Source organism: Erinaceus europaeus, chromosome 5, assembly GCF_950295315.1.
Source record: "Erinaceus europaeus chromosome 5, mEriEur2.1, whole genome shotgun sequence".
In the NCBI taxonomy this organism is placed as follows: domain Eukaryota; kingdom Metazoa; phylum Chordata; class Mammalia; order Eulipotyphla; family Erinaceidae; genus Erinaceus; species Erinaceus europaeus.
Genome location: NC_080166.1, coordinates 33855699 through 33880592, shown reverse-complemented (window position 1 = coordinate 33880592; position 24894 = coordinate 33855699). Strand labels below are relative to the sequence as shown.

General features: G+C 44.0%; 2 protein-coding genes, 1 long non-coding RNA gene and 1 pseudogene across 4 annotated transcripts in view; 3 read left to right on the top strand and 1 right to left on the bottom strand.

Moving 5' to 3' along the window:
• The first annotated feature begins 1660 nt into the window (after window positions 1–1660).
• On the top strand, window positions 1661–2492 carry LOC103120140 (transmembrane protein 230-like). The gene is given in 1 exon segment (XM_060191195.1): window positions 1661–2492. A coding segment is annotated over 1 exon segment (363 nt). The 5' UTR covers window positions 1661–1766; the 3' UTR covers window positions 2130–2492.
• Window positions 2493–2619: 127 nt separating this feature from the next.
• Window positions 2620–5080, top strand: LOC103120147 (chromodomain Y-like protein; annotated as a pseudogene).
• On the bottom strand, window positions 3898–23312 carry LOC132538597 (uncharacterized). The gene is made up of 2 exons (XR_009549939.1): window positions 22999–23312; window positions 3898–4206 (listed from the first exon to the last, which is right to left on the bottom strand). It is a non-coding gene; the product is annotated as an uncharacterized LOC132538597 (long non-coding RNA).
• MTMR12 (myotubularin related protein 12) overlaps window positions 23312–24894 on the top strand; it is an 83938-nt gene continuing 82355 nt past the window's right edge. The window contains exon 1 of one of the 2 annotated variants that reach the window (XM_016191469.2): window positions 23312–23560. In XM_016191469.2, the coding sequence (XP_016046955.1) occupies window positions 23486–23560 (75 nt within the window). In that variant the 5' untranslated portion in view covers window positions 23312–23485. The remainder of the gene's footprint in view (window positions 23561–24894) is intronic. The other variant, XM_016191466.2, reaches the window with a different exon arrangement.

The following is a 24894-nucleotide window of genomic DNA, read 5'->3' as shown; positions in this document are numbered from 1 at the left end:
CTTGATTTTTTTTTTTTTTTTAAGCAGAGGAGGTGGTGCAATAGATAGTGTTGACTTTTTTTTGCTGGGGCTTGGTGCCAGCACTACAAATCTACTACTGGAGGCCATTTTTCATTTTTATTGGCTAGGACAGAGAAATTGAGAGGGGAGGGGAGGGAGAGAGACACCTGCAGACCTGCCTTACCACTTGTGAAGCAACCCCCCTGCAGGAGCTGGGGGCTCAAACCAGAATCCTTGCTCAGGTCATTGCACTTCATAATATGTGCGCTTAACCTAGTGCACCACCACCCTGCCCACAAATATTGGACTTCCAAGTATGAAGTCATGAGTTAATTCCCAGCTCCTCTCTCTCTCTCTCTCTCCCTCCCTCCCACTCCCTCCCTCTCCCACTCCCTCCCCTTCTCCTTCTCCGTCCCTCTCCTTTCCTCTTCCTCTCCTTCTCTGTCCCTCTCCCTCTTCTTCTATCCCTCCTTCCCTCTCTCCCTTACTCTCTCTCATAAGTAGGACTTTTATTCCGTTGAAATTCAAGAAGGTATACCATACTTAACAACTTATTTTGTCATCACCTGGGCTTCCCGCTGTAAATTGACTTCCTAAGACAGAGACGAAGGGAAAGACACCACAGCATCGAAGCTTCCCCCCTCCCCCCCCTACCCCCCCCCCCCTGTGCAGTGAGAGCTGGGCACAAACCTGGGTTGCACATATGGCGAGGCAGACACTTCCAGGGGAGTTATCTCGCTGGCCTAACAGATTGCTTTTCTTCTGTGACACAGCCTTCACACAAGTAGAGGGCATATCAAGCACTGAGTTGTCAATCAGAATGACTAAAGAAATCAAGTGTTTCTCATCCCTGGCTCCCCGCAGAGATCAACCATGAACTAGACACCAGTTCATAACTTCTGGTACCCTGAGTGGGTCAAGAGAAGTTGGAAACTCAGTCAGTCAAAATCCTATAGTCATCCAGCCACTAGGGGGCTGATAGGTAGAGTGGGCCTGCTTCCATGTGGGACTTCCAAAGTATGGTAACCCAACTTTATTCTTCTAGCGTTTGCCCTTCTTCCGTAGCCAGTCAACCCAATTGATACTCTCCTTTTCCCTACTCCAGTTATACAGTAGGTGAAACAGCTAGTGGTCTTTCCTGGTGCTGAAGAGCTTGTGTGGGGAGACAACTCTGTAAGGATTATTGCTTTGGATGCAGTTGTGTAAAAAAAAAAAAATTGGGGCCGGGGTAGTGCAGTGGGGTAAGCCCACTTAGTATAAAGCACAAGGACTGGCATAAGGATCCTGGTTCTAGCCCCCAGATCCCCACCTGGGGGGGGGGGTCACTTCACAAGTGCTGAAACAGATCTGCAGGTGTCTGTCTTTCTCCCTCTCTGTTTTCCCCTCCTCTCTTGATCTCTCTCTGTCCTGTCCAGCAACAACAACAGCAGCAATAACAATAATAAAGGTAATGGAAATGGAAAAAATGGCCTCCTGGAGCAGTGGATATGTAGTGGAGGTACATAGCCCCAGCGATAACCCTGGAAGCAATAAATAAGTAAATAAAACTTGAGCAGCAGTGGAAGGAAACAGGAGACAGAAACTGACAGGCAGAGATGCAGACAGAAGACAGGTTGAAAGGATTGTTCATGAGTGCAGGCAGGGAGGTGGTTGGGTGAATTTTGCCATGAGCCCTTAGACTCTTGCATCAACAGTGAGCGAGCTATCAGCTGTCAGCGGGTGGGTGGCCTGGTGCGACCTTCAGATTGTAGCTGTGTCACTGTTTTATGATGCCATCCCATACCAACCTGGCTATTGGAATCTCTAATAGTAAAATGAAATACTCAAGGCTCACCAGCACAGACGACGGCTACATTGACCTTCAGTTTAAGAAAAGCCCTCCTAAGATTCCATATAAGGCCACTGCGCTTGCTACAGTGCTGTTTTTGATTGGTGCCTTTCTCATTATCGTAGGCTCCCTCCTCCTAGCTGGATAGATCAGCAAAGGGGGAGCAGACTGAGCTGTTCCTGTCCTGATTATTGGCATACTGGTGTTCCTACCAGGATTTTACCACCTGTGCATCACTTACTATGCATCCAAAGGCTACTGGGATTACTCCTATGATGGTATTCCAGACTTTGATGATTAGCACATACCTCATCCCTGAGAAGAATCACAGATCAGACTGAATCCAGCATTATCACTTTGAGTAGAACTATGGCCAAGGGCTAAGGAATTCTGTAGCATGTGAATGTTTAACACAGCAATGTGCAGATTTTATGGGTCCACCCTAAAGTTGAGCTTAAAGTTAGTTAAGATGTGCTCTATTTTCCAACTCCTGGTTTCACATGAATTTGTGTTTGGAAGGGTAGCATTGTTAATTATACGGGAAAGCAAGATATTCTATATTGGCAAATGTTTTCACCCTTTTTGGAATTGAGCAGTTCATTTAAATAGTTGTCATTGTCAGTTATTGTGAAGGGAGAATGTCAAATTACTTATTACTGAGTAATTTTGAAAAGTCTTTTAAGTATCTTATTCCCTGCACTCATCTGTAACTTCATGTTCTACTATAAGCAAGACCTTGGCAAAATCCAGTGTCATACTGGTATATTTGTAATTTCTTTTTACTTGGTTTCTTCTTTTATTTTTTATGAATTTTTTGACTATACAGATTGACCAATGGCAGTTTATCTGACATTACTCATAACTTATGTTGACATGATTTTGTACAGAAATAATATTTTATTAGGGTAATTAATATGTCCACAAAGTGAATTTAGTTCTGTGTCTTTTTTTTCCCCCAGTTTTAGGATTTTCTTCCCTGAACTTGTTTTCTTTTTAACAGCAGTGTCAGAATAAGTTTTCACAATGCAAACACTTTCTCGTTGGCCAGCTTTAATCTGCTTTACTAGTAGTTTGGCCACTACTTTGAATCATTCTGTCCTCACTGTTGATAGATCAAGATGTTCTGTATATCATGCCTTTAAGGACTGAACTTTTGGTTGTATCCTAAGAAATGTAGATAAGTGGTTGTTATTTAGTTATAACAAGTTGTTATCACTCTATTGTGATGTCATTCATTTTGTTGAAGATGACAAGATTCAGCCTCAATCCCTAGAGGATTAGGCTGTTTTAATTCAATTGTGTTTCCTAATTTGCAAAAAGTGAATTATAGTTAAGAGAAATTAAACTGTCAAAATCTAAAAAAAAAAAAGAAGAAGAAGAAGACTGAATATTTAGTTCAATGGAAAGGTTATGACATCAAGGATTATACTTGGGAACCAGAACAGCATCTTGTGAACTGTGAGGAACATATTCATTATTTTAACCAACATCACACAGAAAAACAGAAAGAGGACACGTTCACCAAAACAAATAGAACGTCTCCAAACAATGCCAGGAAATAGATTTTCAGATCTACAACAACTCTTCTAAGACCTCTCTGAAATCACTAGTAATTGGCCAAGATCATCAATCTAAGAACACCCAGTTATTTGCTGCCAGCCAGAAGTTCGGGAAAAACACAACTCCCTCCCTCTCAAACTGAAAGAATATGGACCTCCTAAAATCAGGTATAAAGATTCTCATGACTACAAGTCCCGTTAGAGCAGGACCGCAGGATGACTTTCAGAACAAGAGCCCTGAGAAACTGGACCCCATGGAGCAGGCAAAGGAAGACACTGTGGCACGTGAAGTGGCAGCCGAAAAGCCGGTGGGAGCTTTACTGGGCCCAAGTGCAGAGTGAGCTAGAATGGGGAGCAGGCCCCGAATATACACACTGGTGCCTCAGGTATGTAGCCCTGTGACGGCAACCATGACCATGGGCATAATAGTTAATGGAAAAGGCACATCTCCATTTATGGAGGCATGGATAGCCAACGGGACAGCCAACTTACAGACATTGGTCACTGGAGTGACAGCAGGAAGAGGAAGTTTATTGACAGAAGAAAAAGCCTTTTGACAGGCAGTTGCATTTCAGTGTGAGGCAAACAGAAAGTTCCTATCGATAATAGAGATGTTGCTGTCAGGAAGCAAGCAGGATGACTTCACCCACATCTTGCGATCAACCAAATCCTCAGAGAATAAGTCTAAATCCAGAGGTGATGAAGGAAGTGCAGCGTGCCCTAGGCACTGCAGCTGCTGATGACAGCAAGCTGGTGCTGCTTAGTGCCATGGACAGTGTCTTCTGCTGCAGCCTGGACTTGATTTATTTCACACAGCATCTGACAGACGATAGGAAAAGAGAAAGCATTAAGATGGCCAAAACAATCAGGAACTTTGTGAATACTTTATTCAGTTTAAGAAGCCTATTATTGTAATCCCTTTGTGATGTAATTTGGGTCAACAAGAAGGCTTTTGGTTTCAAACACAACATACAACCTTTGGACAGAGTCCAGATGGCTGTTCCACTGTGATGTTTCCTCAGACTATAGGTGGAGTATCTGCTAATAAAATGCTGCTCAACGGGCAAAAGCTGACAGCACAGGAAGCTTGCGGCCAAGGCCTGGTCTCCCAGGTGTTCTAGCCTGGAACCTTCGCCCAAGAAGTTATGGTTCAATCAATAGAATAACATTAAGAATTAATAAAAAATAATTTAAAAATATATTTATTTTCCCTTTTGTTGCCCTTGTTGTTGTTATATTGTTATTGTTTTTATAGTTATTATTGTTATTGATGTCATTATTGTTGGATAGGACAGAGAAATCGAGAGAGGAGACGAAGACAGAGAGGGGGAAAGAAAGATAGACACCTGCAGACCTGCTTCACCACTTGTGAAGCAACTCCCCTGCAGGAGGGGAGCTGGGGGCTCAAACCGGTCCTTGTGCTTTGCACCACGTGCACTTAACCCGCTGTACTACTGCCTGACTCCCAATAAATAAAATTTTTAAAGAAGAAGCTATGGTTCAAATAAAGGAGCTGCCCTTGTGTAATCCAGTCGTGCTGGAGGAATCCAAGGCCCTGGTGTGCTGCAATTTGAATGCAGAGCTGGAGTAAGCCAATGAGCATGAGTGTGAAGTGCTCAGGAAGATCTGGGGCTCAGCACAAGACATGGATTCGATGCTCCAGTCCTTGCAGAGAAAGATGGATGAATTCTGATGGCACCACCTGCGGCAGCACTCTGAGGCCAGACTGGGCTTCACGGCTCCAGGTTGTCCGTGACCCCTTCTCACAGCGTGAAGCACATCCCTACGTTGCTCATGCTTTGGAAGCAGGATTTTAAACATCTAAGCTATGTATTACCAAGAAGTTTTTAAGTATTGTAACTTTAAAATTAAAAAAGAAGAAGAAAATTAAAATTCAAAAAATAGAATGGGAACTTTCTGAGGACTGAGAAGCTTTTAGCCCAAGAGATAGCATAATAGAGGCCTTCAGCTAGAAATGGACTTACCCTATGATCCTGCAATTCCTCTCCTGGGGATGTATCCTAAAGAACCCAACATGCCCATCCAAAAAGATCTGTGTACACATATGTTCTCAGCAGCACAATTTGTAATAGCCAAAATCTGGAAGCAACCCAGGTGTCCAACAACAGATGAGTGGCTGAGCAAGTTGTGGTCTATATACACAATGGAATACTACTCAGCTATTAAAAACGGTGACTTCACTGTTTTCAGCCGATCTTGGATGGAGCTTGAAGAAATCATGTTAAGTGAAATAAGTCTGAAACAGAAGGATGAATATGGGATGCTCTCACTCCCAGCAGAAGTTGAAAAACAAGATAAGAAAAGAAAAAACAAGTAGAATCTGAACTGGAGTTGGCATATTGCACCAAAGTAATAGACTCTGGAGTGGGAGGAGAATACAGTTCAGAAAAGGATGACAGAGGACCTAGTGGGGGTTGTATTGTATATGGAAAACTGGGAAATGTTATGCATGTACAAACTATTGTATTTACTGTCAAATGTAAAACATTAATTCCCCAATAAGGAATTACAAAAAAATAAATAAATAAAGGTTAAAAAAAAAAACAAAAAAACAGAGGCCTTCAGAGGATTTCTGCATCTACTCACTTCCTTGATTGGAATGTGTGCCAAGCAAGTGTCAGTGTCAGTAGTATATAGCCATTTTTGTCTTCTTGTTATAGCTAAAAGAGCACTATTTTATGGAGATAACTTGATAGGGCCTGATGAATTATTCCTGGGGACTGGTTGCCAGGCAATTCAAGTCATGAAGATGAACTTGAATTTGATCATGCTGTTACTCTATGTGGAATTCAGATACAGCATTTCTTTGACAAGTCTGTCATTCATTCCTGACTTACCTCTCATCCAAGGTCTCTGCCAGTTATTGCTGAACTTCATCTGAAGTGTTCTGTTCCCAAGTCATATGCCCTGTTGAATGTGCACTCCTCAAGCACTGCAGTGGAGAATTTTTTCCCTATATGTGCTCAGCAATGGTTCTTGGTACAGAAGATGTACAGCATGTGGCCAATACCACTTCAGAGACCAATGGTCACAGCCTTTTTATAGACTATCCCATTACTTATCTCAAAACAGGAATTCTTTCAGCAATTAACTTTAGAAGTTCATACCCTTCAGTGATACAGAAGTAATCCAGTCTAATTATGGCAGTGTCCTACTGATATATTTACATGTTTTAATCAAATTTTAAATTATTGTGATTCCATTAGTGATGCCTTTGAGAAAAGGCCATTTGTATTTTTAATTTAATTTAATTTTTTTTTTTTTTTTGCCTCTAGGGTTATTGCTGGGGCTGGGTGCCTGCACAACGAATCCACTGCTCCTGGAGGCTATATTTCCCCTTTGTTGTTTATCGTTGTTGTTATTGTTGTCGCTTTTGTTGGATAGGACAGAGAGAAATTGAGAAAGAAGGGGGAGATGGGGGGAGAAAGATGCAGACCTGCCTGAGGCAGGTGGGGTGCTGGGGGCTCCAACCCCGATCCTTATGCTGGTCCTTGCGCTTTGCACCATGTGCGCTTAACAACCACTGCGCTACTGCCCGGCCCCTGTATTTTTAATTTTCAATGTGACTCCAAGTCCATGAATAAAACTTGAGGTATTTTATTGCATTTCAAAAATAGGGAGGGAGTTGCCATTTCGTCCTTAAAGACTAATTACTTATTTATAAGAAAGGATAAGCCATAGATAGCATCACTCTGGCACTCATGATGCCAGGTATCAAACTCAAGACTTCAGGCCTGCCAGCTCAATACTTTATTTACTGTGCCACCTCCAGGGTCATAGATGTTGCCTATTTGGCCTATACCATAAGCCAAAAAATAACAAAAAGAAAATTCTCAGGGCCAGGTTGTGGCACACCTGGTAGAACATGTATGTTACAATGTGTAAGGATCTTGGTTTGAGCACCTGAACCCCACCAGCAGGGAGAAAGTTTTGTGAGTGGTGAAGCAGTGCTGTAGGTGTCTTTCTTCCAAACTCCCCCTTTCCTCTCAATTTCTGTCTCTATCCAATAAATAAACAAAGATAATAAAAAAAAATTCTCCATTTTGCTCTGTTGGACAATGTCTCCTTCACTCTGGCCAAGTAGCTCAGAAACTGCTGCTGTCAGTAAGACAAAAATTGTGGCGGGGGGAGGCAAGCAGTGTGCACATAGTACAAAGCATAAGGACCCATGCAAGGATCCTGGTTTGAGCCTCCAGCTCCCCTCCTATAAGGGATTGCTTCATAAGCGGTGAAGCAGGCCTGCAGCTGTCTATCTTTCTCTATCCCTCTCTACCTCCCTCACCTCTCTCAATTTCTCTCTGTCCTATCAAAAAAAAAAAAAAAATTATGGGGTCGGGCAGTAGCTCAGCGGTTAAGCACTCATGGCACAAAGTGCAAGGACCTGCATAAGGATCCCAGTTCGAGCCCCCAGCTCCCCACCTGCAGATAGTAGCTTCACAGAAGCAGGTCTGCAGGTGTCTATCTTTCTCTCCCCCTCTCTGTCTTCCCCTCTTCTCTCCATTTCTCTCTGTCTTATCCAACAACGAACAACATCAACAACAACCATAATAACCACAACAAGGCTACAACAACAAGGGCAACAAAAGGGGGGGGAATGGCCTCCAGGAGAAGTGGATTCATGGTGTAGACACTGAGCCCCAGCAATAACCCTGGAGGCAAAATATATATATATAGTTGGCCCATGTCCACAACCTTAGGGGAATATGGTGGATTGCAGAAGATTCATAACTCTGCTGGTGGGAATGGTATGGATTTAAACCCCTGTTGACATGTAAATCTGTAAAAGAAAAAAAAAAGAAGAGGATAGCTTTTGTCTCCTTATTAAGAACCCTGGGGAGCAAAGTGAAGGAGATTTCACAGTGCAAGTCAGTGCAGTCAGCTTCAAGTCTCAGAGCTGCTAGAAGCTCCTCTGAGCAAGTTGCTCAAGGGTACACTGCAGACTTGGCATGCAAGTCTGAAGTTTGATTCCTGGCAACACACACATTAATATTTTTCAAATGTTGCTAGGGAGAAATGTAGTAGTTACGTAAAACGGCTTTCATCTCAGGGCCACACAGTGGCACACCTGATTAAGTACACACATGACAGTGCACACAGACCCATGTTCAAGTCCCCAGTCCCCACCTACAGGGGAAAAGCTTCATGAGTGGTGAAGCAGGGTTGCTGGTGTCTCTCAGCCTCTTTTCTTCTCTATCTCCTCCTCACCTTTCAATTTCTCTATCTAACAATAAACAAATAAAAATATTTTTAAAAGGATTTCATTCCTAAGGTTCTAATGTTCCAGATTCAATCCCTAGCACCACACCACCATAAGCCAGAGCTGAGCAGTGGTCTGGTTAAAATTTAAAAAATAAAAAATAAAATGTTACTAGAAGTATGAGATAATAGCTTGTCTTCACTTCTATAAAATACTATTTACTGTTTATTTATTTATTTAGAACCAAGGGTCTCATACATACATTATTTCACCACTATATCATTGTAAAATATATAGTGTATATATTTTAAATTTTTATTAGGAGGAGAGGAAACAAAGAGAACCAGAGCATCACTCTGGCACAAACGATGTAGGGGTCTGAATTGGGGACTTCATGCTTGAAGGTCTAGTTTTTTAGCCACTGTACCACATCTTGGCCCACTTTTTTTTTTTCAGATAGAGAGTGATAGACAGGGAGAGACACCACAGGACCCAAGTTTCCTCTATTGCCATAGTGCCTTTCACATGATGCCAGGCACAAACAATCAAAGTGCAGGAATCTACCTGGTGAGCTACCTCTCCAGTCCTTGGTTTTGTTTGTTTTACTTTAAATAAGTGAAAGAAGAGGGGAGAGAGAGAAGCAGAATTTCTTTTTTTTTAAATTTTTAATTATCTTTTTATTTATTGGATAGAGACAGCCAGAAATTGAGAGAAAGAGGGGAGGTAGACAGGGAGAGAGACAGAGAGACACCTGCAGCACTGCTTCACCACTCGAAAAGCTTTCCCCCTGCAGGTAGGGACCAGGGGCTTGAACCCGGGTCCTTGTGCACTATAATATGTGTGCTCAACCAGGTGTGCCACCACCTGGCCCCGAGAAGCAGAATTTTATTCTGGCACGTGTCATATCCCCTTCTCTTTGTCTCATTTACAGCTCTTTCTCAAATATGTAATATGTAAAAAGTAAACCTTAAGAGAATTATCTTGTGCCAAAGAGAAAATTCAGCCTGTTAAGAGCACAGAACTAGTATGTCTGAGGCCCCAGAGGTCCCACGTTTAACGTCCAGCACCACATTATGCCAGAACTGAGCAGTGATCTGGTTTTTCTCTCTCCCCTCTCAGTCTCATAATAAACAAGCATACAGATATTTTTAAAATAGTAAGTTTAGGTGAGAAAGAGAAATCAAGGCACAATTCTGCTATATGCTGGAGACTTGCTAAATGCCAAGTCCTGCTATCTATCCACTGAACTGATTCCATGGCTACAACTTCCTTTCCTTCTTCCCTTTCATCTTCCATTCCTTCTTTCCTTTTAAAATCCTTTTCCTAGGCAAATTGCTGTAGGCATTAATTTAATTTTCTTGATGTATTAACATTGTTCTATTTCCCTTCATCAAGAGTCCCGCTTCATTCCTCTTTATCTATGATCCTAATAGAATAATAACTTTCTTTCAAAGGTTTCAAAAGGGGGCTGAGGAGATAGTATAATGGTTATGCAAACATAGCTACAAAGTCGCAGCAGGTTTAATCCCATGCACGACCATAAACCAGAGTTGAGCAGTTCTCTGGTTAAAAAAAAAAAAAAAGGTCGAATATTAAGTCAAGGACTATTGTTTTTAAAGAAACTTTATTCTTATTTTTTCCTTTTATTGCACTTGTTTATCGTTGTTGTTGTTATTCCTGGTGTTGTTGTTGGATAGGATAGAGAGAAATGGAGAGAGGAGGGGAAGACAGAGAGGGGGAAGAGAAAGACACCTTCAGACCTGCTTCACCGCCTGTGAAGTGCCCCCCCCCCTTCAGGTGGGGAGCCGAGGGCTCAAACAGAGATCCTTACCCTGGTCCTTGGACTTCGCGCCATGTGCGCTTAATCCGCTGCGCCACTGCCCGGTTCCCAAAGACTTTTTTTTTTGCCCCCAGGTTATCGCTGGTGCCTGGTGCCTATACCACTAATCCACTGCTCCTGGAGGCCATTTTTTCACATTTTGTTGCCCTTGTTGTTGTCGTTATTGTTGCCTTTGATGTTGTCGTTGTTAAATAGGACAAAGAGAAATCAAGAGAGGAGGGGAGGCAGAGAGGGGGAGAGAAGGCAAACACCTACAGACCTGCTTCACAGCTTGTGAAAAGGCCCCCTGCAGGTGGGGAGCAGGGGCCTCGAACAGGGCCTTATGCCAGGTCCTTGCGCTTCGCTCCACTTGCGCTTAACCCGCTTAACTACCGCCTGACTTCCAAGAATCACTTTTAATAGTTGTCCTCACAGGTCTTGCACTCATAGCATTTGGGAGTCTATTGTATTAAGACTTTGCTTTCAGAGATCATCTGAGAAACACAAACTTTTATTGTATTACTGTGATTCATATTCCATACTAAGACAGTTTCTTAAACTGTTCTGCATAGGCCACTTTTTTTTAAAGATTTAATTTATTTATTCATGAGAAATGATAGGAGAGAGAGAAAGAACCAGACATCACTCTGGTATATGTGCTACGGGGGATTGAACTTGGGACCTCATGCTTGAGAGTCCAAAGCCTTATCCACTGCGCCACCTCCCGGACCACAGGCCATTTTTATTTTGAATGATATTAAATATACTATAACAATTTAAGTTTGTGCACATAAATTCATTTGCAAATATTATACTTTATAACTTTCCTTTTGGTATCTATTTATATAGCAGAAGATATATTACTGTAAAGGTTATATATCCTAAAAAAAAAAAATTAAGGAAAGAAGTTAAAAAAAAAACAAAAAACCTTTGCCTGAGAGGTACATACTCTTAATACCTTCCTCTCCACCACTTTTTAACTACCCCTGTAGAGGGCGCACTTTCCTTGTCTCAAAGGCTGCCAGTGTTCTCACTGGCCAAGGCTGATGCTGAGGTGTGTTCTAAAGAGGTGCGGTGGGGGTTCAGCAGCCTCTACCTAGGATGCCACAGCCTGGGCAGCACTGGGAACAGACCTTGGTGGCCTGGACCAATTGGGACTGACTATGGCCAGGCATTTTGTTTTAAAATTGAAGCTCTATTTGTTTGGCTTATCTGTCCTCCTTAAAATGGTGAAGGTAGTGGTCTGGGGGGGTGGCGCAGTGGATAAAGCATTGGATTCTCAACCATGAGGTCACAAGTTCAATCCCGCAGTAGCACATGTACCAGAGTGATGTCTGGTTCTTTCTCTCCTGTCTCTCATGAATAAATAAATTAAAAAAAAATAGAAGTCTCTGTCTCTCTCCCCCGTCCTCAATTTCTATGTAAAATTAATTGTAAAATTAATGAAAATATTTTTTAAAAATGGTGAAGGTAGAGGTTAGCACAGCGGGTTAAGCGCGTGAAGCACAAGGACTAGCGTAAGGATCCCAGTTTGAGCCCCCCCCCCCCAACTCCCCACCTGCGGGGGCAGTGCTTCACAAATAGTGAAGCAGGTCTGCAGGTGTCTATCTTTCTCTTCCCCTTTCTGTCTTCCTGTCCTCTCTTGATTTCTCTCTGTCCTATCCGACAACAACAGTAAATAACAAGGGCAACAAAAGGAAAAAAAATTTAATGCTGTTGTTTTGGTCTCAATTAAAGAAAACAAACTCTAGAGGTGAATCAATTAGTGAAGTATCAGACTGCATGCCTGAGGTCTTCTCTTGGATCCTTTAGACCTTATGTACTGAAGTGATAATCTGAGTCTCTTTCTCTCTCTTTCCCTCTCTTGCCTCCAGGATTATTGCTGGGGCTCGGCGCCAGCACTACAAATCCACTGCTCCTGCGGCCATTTTTTTCGATTTTTTAAAATATTTATTTTATTTATTTATTCCCTTTTGTTGCCCTTGTTGTTTTATTGTTGTAGTTATTATTGTTGTTGTCATTGTTGGATAGGACAGAGAGAAATGGAGAGAGGAGGGGAAGACAGAGAGGAGGAGAGAAAGATAGACACCTGCAGACCTGCTTCACCGCTTGTGAAGTGACTCCCCTGCAGGTGGGGAGCTGGGGTTCCAACCGGAATCCTTATGCCGGTCCTTGTGCTTTGCGCCATCTGCGCTTAACCCGCTGCGCTACAGCCCGACTCCCCGATTTTTTTTTTTTTTTTTTTTGATAGGACAGAGAGAAATTGAGAGAGGAGGGGAAGATAGAGAGGGAGAAAGACACCTAAGACCTGCTTCACCGCTTACGAAGTGACCTCGCTGCAGGTGGGGAGCTTGGGGCTTGAAACGGGATCCTTGTGTCGGTCCTTGGGCTTTGTACTATGTGTGCTTCACCCGTATGCCACTGCCCAGCACCCTGTGTCTATCTGTCTCTCTCTCTTTCTGTCTCATGTGAAAAATGTAAAGAATAAAAAGATATTGTTTAAATTGTTATATATATTACCCATGTAAAGACTATAGATGTGAATATATATATAACTACCTTATATATAACTTATTTATTTATTTACTTATTTATTTAAATGAGAAACCTGCTCAACTATGGCTTGTAATGGTGATGGGGATTCAACATGGGATCTTGGAGCCTCGGGCATGAAAGTGTTTTTGCATAACCACTATGCTATATCCCCAACCTTATTTATAGATTTATTTATTGGAGAGAGGAGAGAGAGAGCCAGAGTATCACCCTGGAACATGTGATGCCAGTGACTGAACTTGGAACTTCATTCTCCCAAGTTCAATGCTACGTATCATTTATAGCTTTAAAATGTATACACTGCTGGGTTCAGTCGTGATTCTTATGGCTCAAAACTCAAAAGTTTAAAAGCAGAGAAACCTCTGAGGGGCTGGGAGGTGGTGCACCTAGTAGAGCACATATGTTACCAACTGCAAGGACCCAGCCAGGTTCAAGTCTGTTGTTATTTAACTTAAAAGAAATTTGGGGGACTGCTGCGGAGCCTAAAAGGATTCACAGCGGGGAGCTGGGAGTGGGCTTAAACAATACAAGGTTTATTAGGGTGAAGCAGGTAAAAGGCAAAATAAGCAACTATCATCAAGAGTTAAGAGTACACTAGTTTAGGTCCATAAAGTCTGAGTATAGTATATATCAAAAGTTTAGTCCCATAAGATAAACCGAAAGTTCCCCACTCTCCCTTGATCCTTAGCTGGGGTCCTGGCTGCTGCTCCAGAGGTGGCAACAACAGTCTTAAATTTTGTTGGGGAAGCTCAGGGTGCAGAGGAGGATTGTGGGAGGCACCTGGCCATTAGTCTTTCTTTTCTTTTCTTTTCTTTTCTTTTCTTTTCTTTTCTTTTCTCTTTCTTTTCCTTTCCTTTCCTTTCCTTTCCTTTTCTTTTTTTCCTCCAGGGTTATTGCTGGGGCTTGGCTACGAATCCACTGCTCTTGGAGGCCTCCCCCCACACACACACTGGATAGGACAGAGAGAAATTGAGAGAGGAAGGGGAAATAGCATGGGGAAGAGAAAGAGAGGCACTTGCAGACCTGCTTCACTGCTTGTGAGGTGACCCCTTTGCAGGTGGGGAGCCTGGGGCTCAAACCAGGATCCTTGCGTGGGTCCTTGAGCTTTGTACTATGTGCGGTTAACCCAGTGATTACTCTCTAGCCCCTGCCATCAGTATTTTATTTTATTAGTGATTTAAAATTGATTTACAAAATTACCTTATAACAGGGGTATAATTCCTCACCGTTCCCACCACCAGTGTTCTGTGTCCCCATTCCCTCCACTGGAAACTGTAGTAGTTCTCCCAAGGTCACAGATATGAGCTATTATTTCTATAACTTATCAATATTTTTATATATTTGCCCATTTTTTCCTATGGTCCTGCCTTCTCTTCCTTTCTAAGTCACACCTATACCTATTACTACTTCCAAATGTCCTTCTTTTTTCCTCTTCTCTCTCTGGGTCTTAATGGAATTGGGAGTCCAGAACCCTCTGGTCATTTTCCCTAACATTTCACCCTCTCTAGTGGTATGGACCAAAATTTGAGCTTTCGGACCCTGTTCTTGACTCTGACATCATCTTCCCAGATAATATTTTTAGTCTACCTGCATGTTAGCTATCAAGCTCAAGCAAAAATGATTAAAGTCATTATCCCCTAGGAACATAACTAAAACTTCCTGCCTTCTCTCCTCCCTAAGATTCCTATTGTCATCTGCTCTATTTCTACATTTAGGTTCCTGTTTATTAAACAATTTCACCTGCTTTATATCTTACCACCTTTCAGCCACCCAGTTGCAAATGCTACCGTGACACCATCCTGACTTCTCTGGGCAGACAACGTAACCAATGTGTCCTGGAACTTCACCTCTTCATAGTTCTAACCCACTAGGGAAAGATAGAAACAGGATGGAGGTATGGATTGACCTGCCAATGCCCATGTCCTGTAGAGAAGTAATGACAGAAGCCAGACCTTCCATCTTCCACCTTTTGCACTCCATCAGTCATTTTTTTTTTGTTTGTTTTTATGGGAGCACTGCTCAGTTCTGGCTTATGTGGTACCAGAGATTGAACCTAGGACTTTTGGGGCTTCAGGCATAGTCTTTTTGCATAATCACTGTACTATCTCTTTCTTTATTTATAGAAGATGAGAGACAGAGAGAAAAAGAGAGACACCTTCAGCACTGCTTCATTGCTAAAAAAACTTTCACCCCCACACAGATGGGGATTGGAGGCTTGAACCCAGGTCCTAATAGCATGGTAATGTGTGCACTCTACCAATGCAGCAACACTTGATTTCTCCTCTCCAAGTGTGTCTGAGTGTAACTGTGTGACAGCACTACTTGTGTGTCTTTTTTTCTAATTTTTAAAATATTTATTTTTCCTTTTGTTGCCCTTGTTTTTCATTGTTATTGTAGTTATTGTTGTTGTTATTGTACAGGACAGACAGAAATGTAGAGAGGAGGGGAAGACAGAGGGGGGAGAGAAAGACAGACACCTACAGACCTGCTTCACTGCCTGTGAAGTGACCCCCCCTTCCACGTGGAGAGCTGGGGACTCAAACTGGGATCCTTAAGCAGGTCCTTGCGCTTTGCGCCACGTGCACTTAACCCCCTCCGTTACCATCCAATTCCCTACTACTTATGTGTCTTAAGAAGGCAGCTTTGCCTTAATTACCCCAGCCAACTTACAAGGGTGGAGGGCAATGACAACTGAATGCTTTCTAAAAGGAAATAATTATAGGTACATCTGCACATGAAGAATTGACTGCTCATATGGTAAGATTTAAAACTAAACATTTTTCATTTTTTATTTATGGGTGTATGATGACTCCTAAAGTCACTCATATCCTAAAATTTTTCCCTCATTTTTTTACAAGCCTCTTAAAATTTTAACGTTTGACCTGCCATAGTGAGAGCACTTTACTGGCTCCTGCATTGTTTAATTAAGATTCTGCTATTCAGACTTTTAAGATTAATCTCCACTGATAAACGCCAATGTTCTCTGGCAGATTGATGTAATTCACCTGCCCATGTTTAGTAAACAAAAACATTTTTTTTTCTCAGTTGGTATTTTTTCCAAATTTATGTGGGCTACGGCTCAAACAAGAAAAACTAACCCTTAAGCTCAATTAATTAAAAAAAAAAAGGGAAATGCACCCCCCAGTATTCAGTTGGCTAAAGTGTCAATGAAGTAACTATACTAAGCCTTTTTAATATTTACAAAAATTCGAATTGTCCATTTATTGTATCTCATTGACAAAGCCACCCACTTTTCCAGTCATAGAGACATATTCTTTTTCCTTTTTCAACACTGGATGTCCATTTTTGTTTTCCTTTTATTATGGTGGATGACATTATTGCTCTTGCAAAATCCACAGAGTCCCTGTTGGCAAGTCCTTACCACAAAGGATGCCATGGCAGTATATACTCCAGCTAACCACACCAGCCTATCCAAGTCTTCTCTTTCTGCTGACTTACCACTGCTGACTTCATATTTGCATGTTTATTGACTTCTCACTTTTCTCAAAATATTTCTCATGTTCAAGGAACCTCACCTAATGTGTATGTACCTCCTCTGTGTTTTGGCACAACACCATCCTATATTTTCATGTCAATTCTTCTCTACCAGGTCCTTGCCTCCTAGTTTTGCTTGTTCCACAGCTGACCCTCTATGAAGAAGAAAAATTTCATCAGTTGGCGCTGACAACCACCAGAGGACCAGATGTGCTGTGTTTCTTCCCCTGGACATCACATCCACTGACTGCTTCCCTTAGACTTTCTGGTGGCACACTAGGACACTCTATATATTCCTCCCATGACTTTTCTAACAAATTACAACAAGTCATAGATTCCACTACAAACAGTCTAGAGTCACTACAGAGACAGATCACATCCCTGGCAAAGGTTACCTTACAGAACAGATGAGCCCTTGATCTTCTTACAGCAGAAAAGGGAGGAACCTGCTTAGCTTTACAAGAAGAATGCTGTTTTTACATTAATGAATCAGGAATTATAGAAGAAAATGTTAAAAACCTACAAACACTTAGTCGAGATTTGAGAAATAGATATGACCCTTCCTCTGCACAATTATGGATGAATTCCCCCTTCTTTACTTGGCTGCCTTCAGTCGTGGGACCCCTGATTAGTCTTTTGTTAATGATTACCTTAGGACCCTTTATTTTCAATAAGATTACTGATTTTATAAAACGGCAGATTGACTCCTTGGCATCAAAACCCTTACAAATACATTATCACAGGCTTGACTTGGCTGACAGAGGCCTGGCTGAACCTGAGGGTGACAGACCTCCTTTTCGGATGGCATAAAACTCAGAATTATGCATTGAGACATCCAACCTTGGCAGGGCGAAGACACCAGTAAGGGGTGCGAGGCAAAGCACTGCAGGGGGAGGACCCTATAGTCCGCCTCTGAGTCCCCCGTGAAGCAAACCTGATTGCATGGAGCTTGGTGTCAGCAACAAAATTTGTTTGCCTGGAAACTGTGGCTCTGCCTCCCCTCCCCAAAAAGACACCAAGAGCCTTATAAGATGCGGGAAGACTGGTTTTGCATTCACCCCGCGGGAGGAATCGGGTCAATACTTCACCCCTCTGGTTAATGCCCACCAAAACTGCTGTTAAGGTCTCTACCCCTCACCCTCCATTGCCTGCCTCAGTTAAATTGTAACGAAGGGAGGAGATGCCAGAAGCCATTTCTCTGCTTGATAAGCTTTGAAACAATGGAAGCCCTCGAGACAAGTTTTCATTTCCCCCACGGGCAGGCCATTTCCCCTCAGGTAGGCCATTTATCAGAAATCAAGTGACACAACACATAGTTGTGGTAACAAACATGGTTTCAGCCATTGTATGATGCAAGGAACATTCCACTTTGATGATTGCTCCCCCTCCTCCTCCTCCTTCAGCACTCCCCCCTTCCCCAAAGCCTTATAATGCCTGTGAACACAATAAAATTTTGCAGCTTGATCAGAATCCTTTCTTGCTGTCATTCTTTCACGTCTCTTGTCCCTGTCACTCCAGGTCCCGAGGTTCCTAGCCCCTGTTCACCGCCCCACTGGCCGGGGCAGCTCAGACTGTAATATATATGTTTATGTGTATACATACATATGTATATATTTATTTATAATTAATTAATGATGATTGGTTCTCTGATATATCCATCATCAGTGCACTTTGAAGTCTTATTTCATGAGAATGAGAGAGAAGAGAACCCTGCTTGGGCATATTTGGGATCCAAGAGCTTGATTGATACAAGTCCTGGGCTTTAAGCTAGTACCCCAACCAGAAAGTTTGTTTGTTTTATTTTCTTTTATTTATTTATTTTCCTTTTTGTTGTCCTTTTTTTTTTTATTGTTGTTGTAGTTATTATTGTTGTTGTTACTGATGTCATCGTTGTTGGATAGGACAGAGAGAAATGGAGAGAGGAGGGGAAGACAGAGAGGAGGAGAGAAAGAGACACCTGCAGACCTGCTTCACGGCTTGTGAAGCAACTCCCCTACAGGTGAGGAGCTGGGGGCTCGAACGAGGATCCTTAAGTGGGTCCCTTGAGCTTTGTGCTACGTGTGCTTAAACAGCTGCACTACCGCCCGGCTCCCTGTTTTTTCGTTGTTTTTTTTTTAAAGAGATTTTCCTTTTAAATTTTTTTATATTTATTTTTTTCCTTTTCGTTTTTTTTATTGCTGTTGTAGTTATTATTGTTGTTATTTATGTCGTTGTTGTTAGATAGGACAGAGAGAAATCGAGAGAAATGGGGAAGACAGAGAGAGGGTGAGAAAGATACCTGAGACCTACTTCACCACCTGTGAAGCGACTCCCCTCAAGTGGGGAGCTAGGGCTGGAACCAGGATCCTTAAGCAGGTCCTTGCGCTTTGCACTACATGTGCTTAACCCACTGTGCTACCACCCGGCTCCCTGGTTTTTGTTTTTTGGTTTTTTTTTAAAGATTTTCTTTTCTTTTTTTTAAAATTTATTTTCCCTTTTGTTGCCCTTGTTGTTTTTCATTGTTGTTTTAGTTGTTATTGTTGTTGATGTCATCATTGTTAGATAGGACAGAGAGAAATGGAGAGAGGAGGGAAAGACAGAGAGGGGGAGAGAAAGACACCTTCAGACCTACTTCACTGACTGTGAAGTGACTCTCCTACAAGTGGGGAGCCGGGGCTTGAACCAGGATCCTTAAGCAGGTCTTTGCGCTTTGCACCACATTCGCTTAACCTGCTGCACTACCGCCCGGCTCCCTGTTTTTTGTTTTGTTTTGTTTTTTAAAGAGATTTTCTTTTCTTTTATTTTATTTTCCCTTTTGTTGCCCTTGTTGTTTTTCATTGTTGTTGTAGTTGCTATTGTTGTTGATGTCGTCATTGTTAGATAGGATGGAGAGAAATGGAGAGAGGAGGGGAAGACAGAAGAGGAGAGAAAGACACCTGCAGACCTGCTTCACAGCCTGTGAAGCGACTTCTCTGTAGGTGGGGAGCCAGGGGCTCAAACTGGGATCCTTATGCTGGTACTTATGCTTTGAGCCACGTGTGCTTAACCCACTGCGCTACCGCCTGACTCCCGAGATTTTCTTTTTTAAATTTTTTTGTATTTACTTATCTATTTTCCCTTGTCTTTTTTTTAATTGTTGTTGTAGTTATTATTGTTGTTGTTACTGATGTCATCGTCGTTAGATAGGACAGAGAGAAGTGGAGAGAGAATGGGAAGACAGAGAGGGGGAGAGAAAGACAGACACCTACAGACCTGCTTCACCTGTGAAGTGACCCCCCTACAGGTGGGGAGCCAGGGGGCTCAACTAGGATCCTTATGTCAGTCCTTGTGCTTCCCGGTGAGTGTGCTTAACCCACTGCACTACCGTCCCTGTTTGTTTTTTATCAGAGCACTGCTCAGCTCTGGCTTATGGTGGTGTGGGGGCCTGAACCTGGGACCTTGAAGGCTCAGACATGACAGTTTCTTTTCATAAACATTATGGTATCTCCCCTGCCCAATAGGAGCCCTTTTCTTTAGGAAACCTGACTTCACCTTCCCAAATAGCACTGACCACTCTTTCACTGTGCCTGCCTTTCTTTCTTTCTTTCTATTTATTTATAAACCATTGGGTAAAAACAGAGAGAAATTGAGACAGGAGAGAGAGATAGAGAGGGAGAGAGACAGACACCTGCCGACCTGCTTCACTACTTGTGAAGTTTTCCCCCTGAAGATGGGGACCAGGTGTTTGAACATGGGCCCTTGCACACTATAGTGTGTGCGCTTAACCAGGAGCACCACTGCCTGGCCCCACGTGCTCCTTTCTTCAAAAAGAAAAGATTGGGGACTGGACAATGGCACACCTGGTTAAGCACATATTCCTGTGCACAAGGAACTGGGTTTGAGACCCCAACCCCCACCAGCAGATGGGATGCTTCAGGAGTGCTTAAGTTACTTCTAGAGGTGTCTATGTTTCTCTCTCCTCTATCTCCCCTCTCCTCTCAATTTCTCTTTGACCTATCCAACAAAGTAGAAGGAAGGAAAAAAGAAAAAAAAAAAAAAAGGCTGCTGGTAGTTGTGGATGTACAGTGTCAGCACCCAGCCCTGGTGTTAACCCTGGTGGCAATAAAAAAAAAATACCAAAAAGATTTATTTATTTACTTATTTATGAGATGGGGAGAAAGAACCAGAATATCATCCTGGCACAGGTTGTGTTGGGAAATTGTGCAGATGTGGTTGAACATCGGCAGGGCTCACAAACCATTTGTTTCCATGCAAGTATTATTTACAGATCCCCACCATGTTATCCCCTCAGGGTATTGCTAATTCAGTTAAAACCATTGCAACAGTTGCTAAGGACGCCTCCACCTTTCCGGCATGCCTTTTGCCTCTCTCCACCCCCTTTCCTAGTCAATCCCTACCCTACTTGCCACTTCAGGTTTTTGCCCTATGAAGCCCACTGCTGTTCCGGTTTTGCTCTCTTTTCTCTTCCAAATCCCGACCTGGAGAAGGACTGGTGGGCATAGTGGGGGGTGGTCATTTTGTTAGCTCCACGTGGCCTAAACCCGCTGTGCCTGCACCCAACTTCGGGGGTCCGCATGAATAAAGATTTGCGTTCCAGCTCCATCAGGAGTTCCTTGGTCTCTTCTCTCTCCAGCACGCAACCAGACAGTTATGCAGGAGATTGAACTCAGAAACTCATGCCTGAGTTCCAATGCTCCATCTATCGTGCCACCTTCAGGGTGCTCCTTTCTAATTGGTATACTTTCAATACTAGGAACTTGAATTTTGAAATCAGAAAAACCTGAGCTGGAATCCCACCTCCGCCAATCACTAGACACGGGAACTGAGCAAATCACTTGCATTCGTTTTCTTTTTGGACCATTGGACTGGATATATTGCAGCTCAGTGATGCTGTTACAATGTTGCTGTATACAAACACACAAGGATGGCAATTTGTAATCTCTGGAAATAAGGCTACAAAACTTATCTAAAGTATTTTGGAAAACGAAGTACACTATTTTTCATTTAGATTCTGTGGTTACTTGCAGTGATTTTGGTAACGGGGTTCAGGGGAACTTGGTAGGGAGAAGAAAGCCACTATAGTTCATTACAGTACAAATGCTTAGCACAGTGCAAACAAACCCTGCGAATATTTACTATCAGCTTTTTTTTTTCCATTAGACTGAAATTCTTGAGAACTGGGTCTTTTTCATTATCAGCATCTCACAGTGCTTGACACAAAATGTAGAATACAAATGGATTTTCTTTGCAATTTTTGTTTAAAATTAAGCTTTTTAAAAATATTTATTTATTTATTTATTCCCTTTTGTTGCCCTTGTTGTTTTATTATTGTAGTTATTATTGTTGTTGTCGTCGTTGTTGGATAGGACAGAGAGAAACGGAGAAAGGAGGGGAGGACAGAGAGGAGGAGAGAAAGATAGACACCTGCAGACCTGCTTCACCGCCTGTGAAGCGACTCCCCTGCAGGTGGGGAGCCGGGGTTCGAACCGGAATCCTTATGCCGGTCCTTGTGCTTTGCGCCACCTGCGCTTAACCCGCAAAATTAAGCTTTTGTAGCTAACTTGGGAAAGCAGATAAAAGAAATCTCTTGGGAGGCAGATGGTGGCACACGGATAGAGCACATATATTTCCATTCTCAAGGATCCCGGTTCAAGTACCAGGTCCCCACCTGTAGGTAGAAGTGAAGGTTCAAGAGACTGAAACATTGCTGGTCTCTTTCCTTCCACCTCTCTCCCCCTTCTCTTTCAATTTCTCTTTACCCTATCAAATTATTACATATAAATAAATACATCTTTTCTGGGATTTTGACATTCAATTACAAATGTGAAACAAAAGTTTGGAAAAAAATTAAATCAATGGGACTGAGGAGACAGCATAACGATTATGTAAATGATATGCATAAGGTTCTAAGGTTTTTGAGTTCAGTCAGCATCACCATAAACCAGAGCTGAGCAGAGGGAGGGAGAAAGGGGAGGAGAGAAGGGAGGGAGAGACCGACCAATAGTCTTTTATCATTCAAAACGATTCCTAAGTGTCTGTCATCGTTTGTCTTTTGTTTACATTCAAAACAATAAGCCTGATGTAGATGTGCGATTCACACAGTGAGATTAAGACCCCCCCCCCCACCCAGATTTATTTAGATTTCATGAGGTAGCGAGCAGCTCACATAAGAGAAAAGCCAGAACAGCATGTGGTACAAAGGGCTCCGGGAATCAAACCAATAGTCTCAGGCATGCAAGTCCCCACCTCTCCCAGCTGAGCCATTTGTCCAGTGCAAACTACATTTTACTAAAACTTCGATAAGACACACCTAAGTAAAACTCCTAAATTTTGCCCTCAAAGCGCCAAGTGCAGAGAACCACAGCATGTAAGGGGAGAAATGAACAACTTCTTCCATGTGGGTCCCTGTCCCTCTCCAATTGGCTTAACTGTGCGAATCCCGAATAAACAACTGCTGGCCACACCTTATTCGGAGAAAAAAACGCAGTTCTCCAATAAACAAATGCCCGGGTTAAAAAGTACAAAAAAGAGAAAGGGTGCACCGCACCTCCGCTCCCGACGAAGTGGTCGCAGGACCATTGGACGATTGCGACGTTCCTGTTATCCAATGGTTAGTGAGTCCGGAGAGAGCGGTCTCTCGATTGGTCAGTGGAAACATCCTTTGAAACTCATTCAAGAGGGCGTTTGGCGTGAGTAACAAGCTACAGCATTTTCTGACCAATCAGAGTATAGTTGAGGGAGGGCTTTGTTGAAGTAGAGCCTATCCCAGAAGGTGAATCTCCTCGAGTCTCTCCCCTGGGGGCGTGGCTTGAGGTCAAGAAGCGAAGGCCCCGGGCGAGTGGGCGGGGCCCGCGCCTCTGGGAGGGGCGAGCGGTTTCGGCGGCGGAGCCGGATGCGGGCGGCGCCGGGGTCGCAGCGGCCCTGGGGATGGGCGGAGCCCCGGCCACCAGCACAGGCGGCCGCTGCCGCTGCGGGAGCCAGAACCCCAGCGTCCGTCCCAGCTCCGGCGCTGCGCTGCTGCCCAGAGCGGCGGTATGCTGGGGAAGGGCGTCGGCGTCGGTGGCACCAAGGCGCCCAAACCCTCCTTCGTGTCCTACGTGCGCCCTGAGGTAAGGGGGCGCCGCCCGGGAGGCGGGCGGGCAGGCGGCGCGGGGTGCGCGGGGCCCCTTCCCCGCCGGGGAGGCCGCGGGCGCCTCCTGCCCGAGCTCCGGGGCCTCCCCGCCCAGCGGACTGTGGGACCCCCGACGCAGGCGGACAGGTGCCGGAGCGCTGGGCCTGGCTCGCGGGACACCTCCGGCGGGGCCGGGACGGTCCTGGGGCCCCCGGCATCGCGGGGAGCAGTCAGGGTTGGGGCGGGTTTGCGGGGACCGGCCCCGCGAGAGCCTGCGCTGCCCCTTCCCATTCCCGTCCGCGGCTCCAGTAGGTGCGTAGACCCACTTCCCGCCGCCCCGCAACTCTGCCGGGAGCACCTGGGCCGGGCCTGCTCCCCCTCCTGCGCCTCACCCCGCCCACCCCGTGCTCCCCTTCTGGCGTTCTTACAGCCAAGCGTTCTGCCTGCCTCCATCCGTCCGCCCATCTGTCCGTCCATCCGTCCATCCATTCATCCATCTATCCTCTGTGCCAGGCACGGTGCTCAACATCCTTCAGCGAAACACACAGAGCGCCCCCGCTCCCCTGCAGCTGTTGAGAGAGAGAGAGAGAGAGAGAGAAAGAAAGGGAGAAAGAAAGAGAAGGAGAAGGAGAAGGCAGACCCGAAGTGCATTATGGTGTGTTAAGGGGCTGAGCGACCTGGGGACAAGGACAGGCACCTCTCCGCCTTGCATTGCTGGCATTTGGAGCACAGACTATCATTATTACTATCATCATCATTAATAATATTGTTATTATTGACTAGACTTGGCTCGTCTCTGGCTGTGAGTGGTGCTGGGAGCCTGGGACCTCAGGCGTTCAAGTCCTGCGCTCCACCTGCCGTGCTTTCTCCCCTGGCTCTTGAGCGATGGCTGGGAAGACAGGGCCCTGCGGTAGAAGGAAGGGTCCGGAATGTGAGGGCGGTGAAGGAAGCCGCCCAGCGGAAACCCAGTGGGGGAGAGAGGCGGTTACAGCTCCGAACCCGCTTCTCAGCTTAAATAACCTCCCAGCCCAGATGCTTAGCTGGATGTGTTCACCTTGTAGAGTCCTGGCTTATTTTTATTTTATTACCTGCTCAAAACACTGCTCCGCTCTGGCTTATGCTGCTAGCAGGGATTGAACGTAGGACCTTGAAGTCTCAAGCAGAGAAGTCTTTTTTTTTTTCTTTTTTTTTTATATTTATTTTATTTATTCCCTTTTGTTGCCCTTGTTGTTTTATTGTTGTAGTTATTATTATTGTTGTTGTTGTTGGATAGGACAGAGAGAAATGGAGAGAGGAGGGGAAGACAGAGAGGAGGAGAGAAAGATAGACACC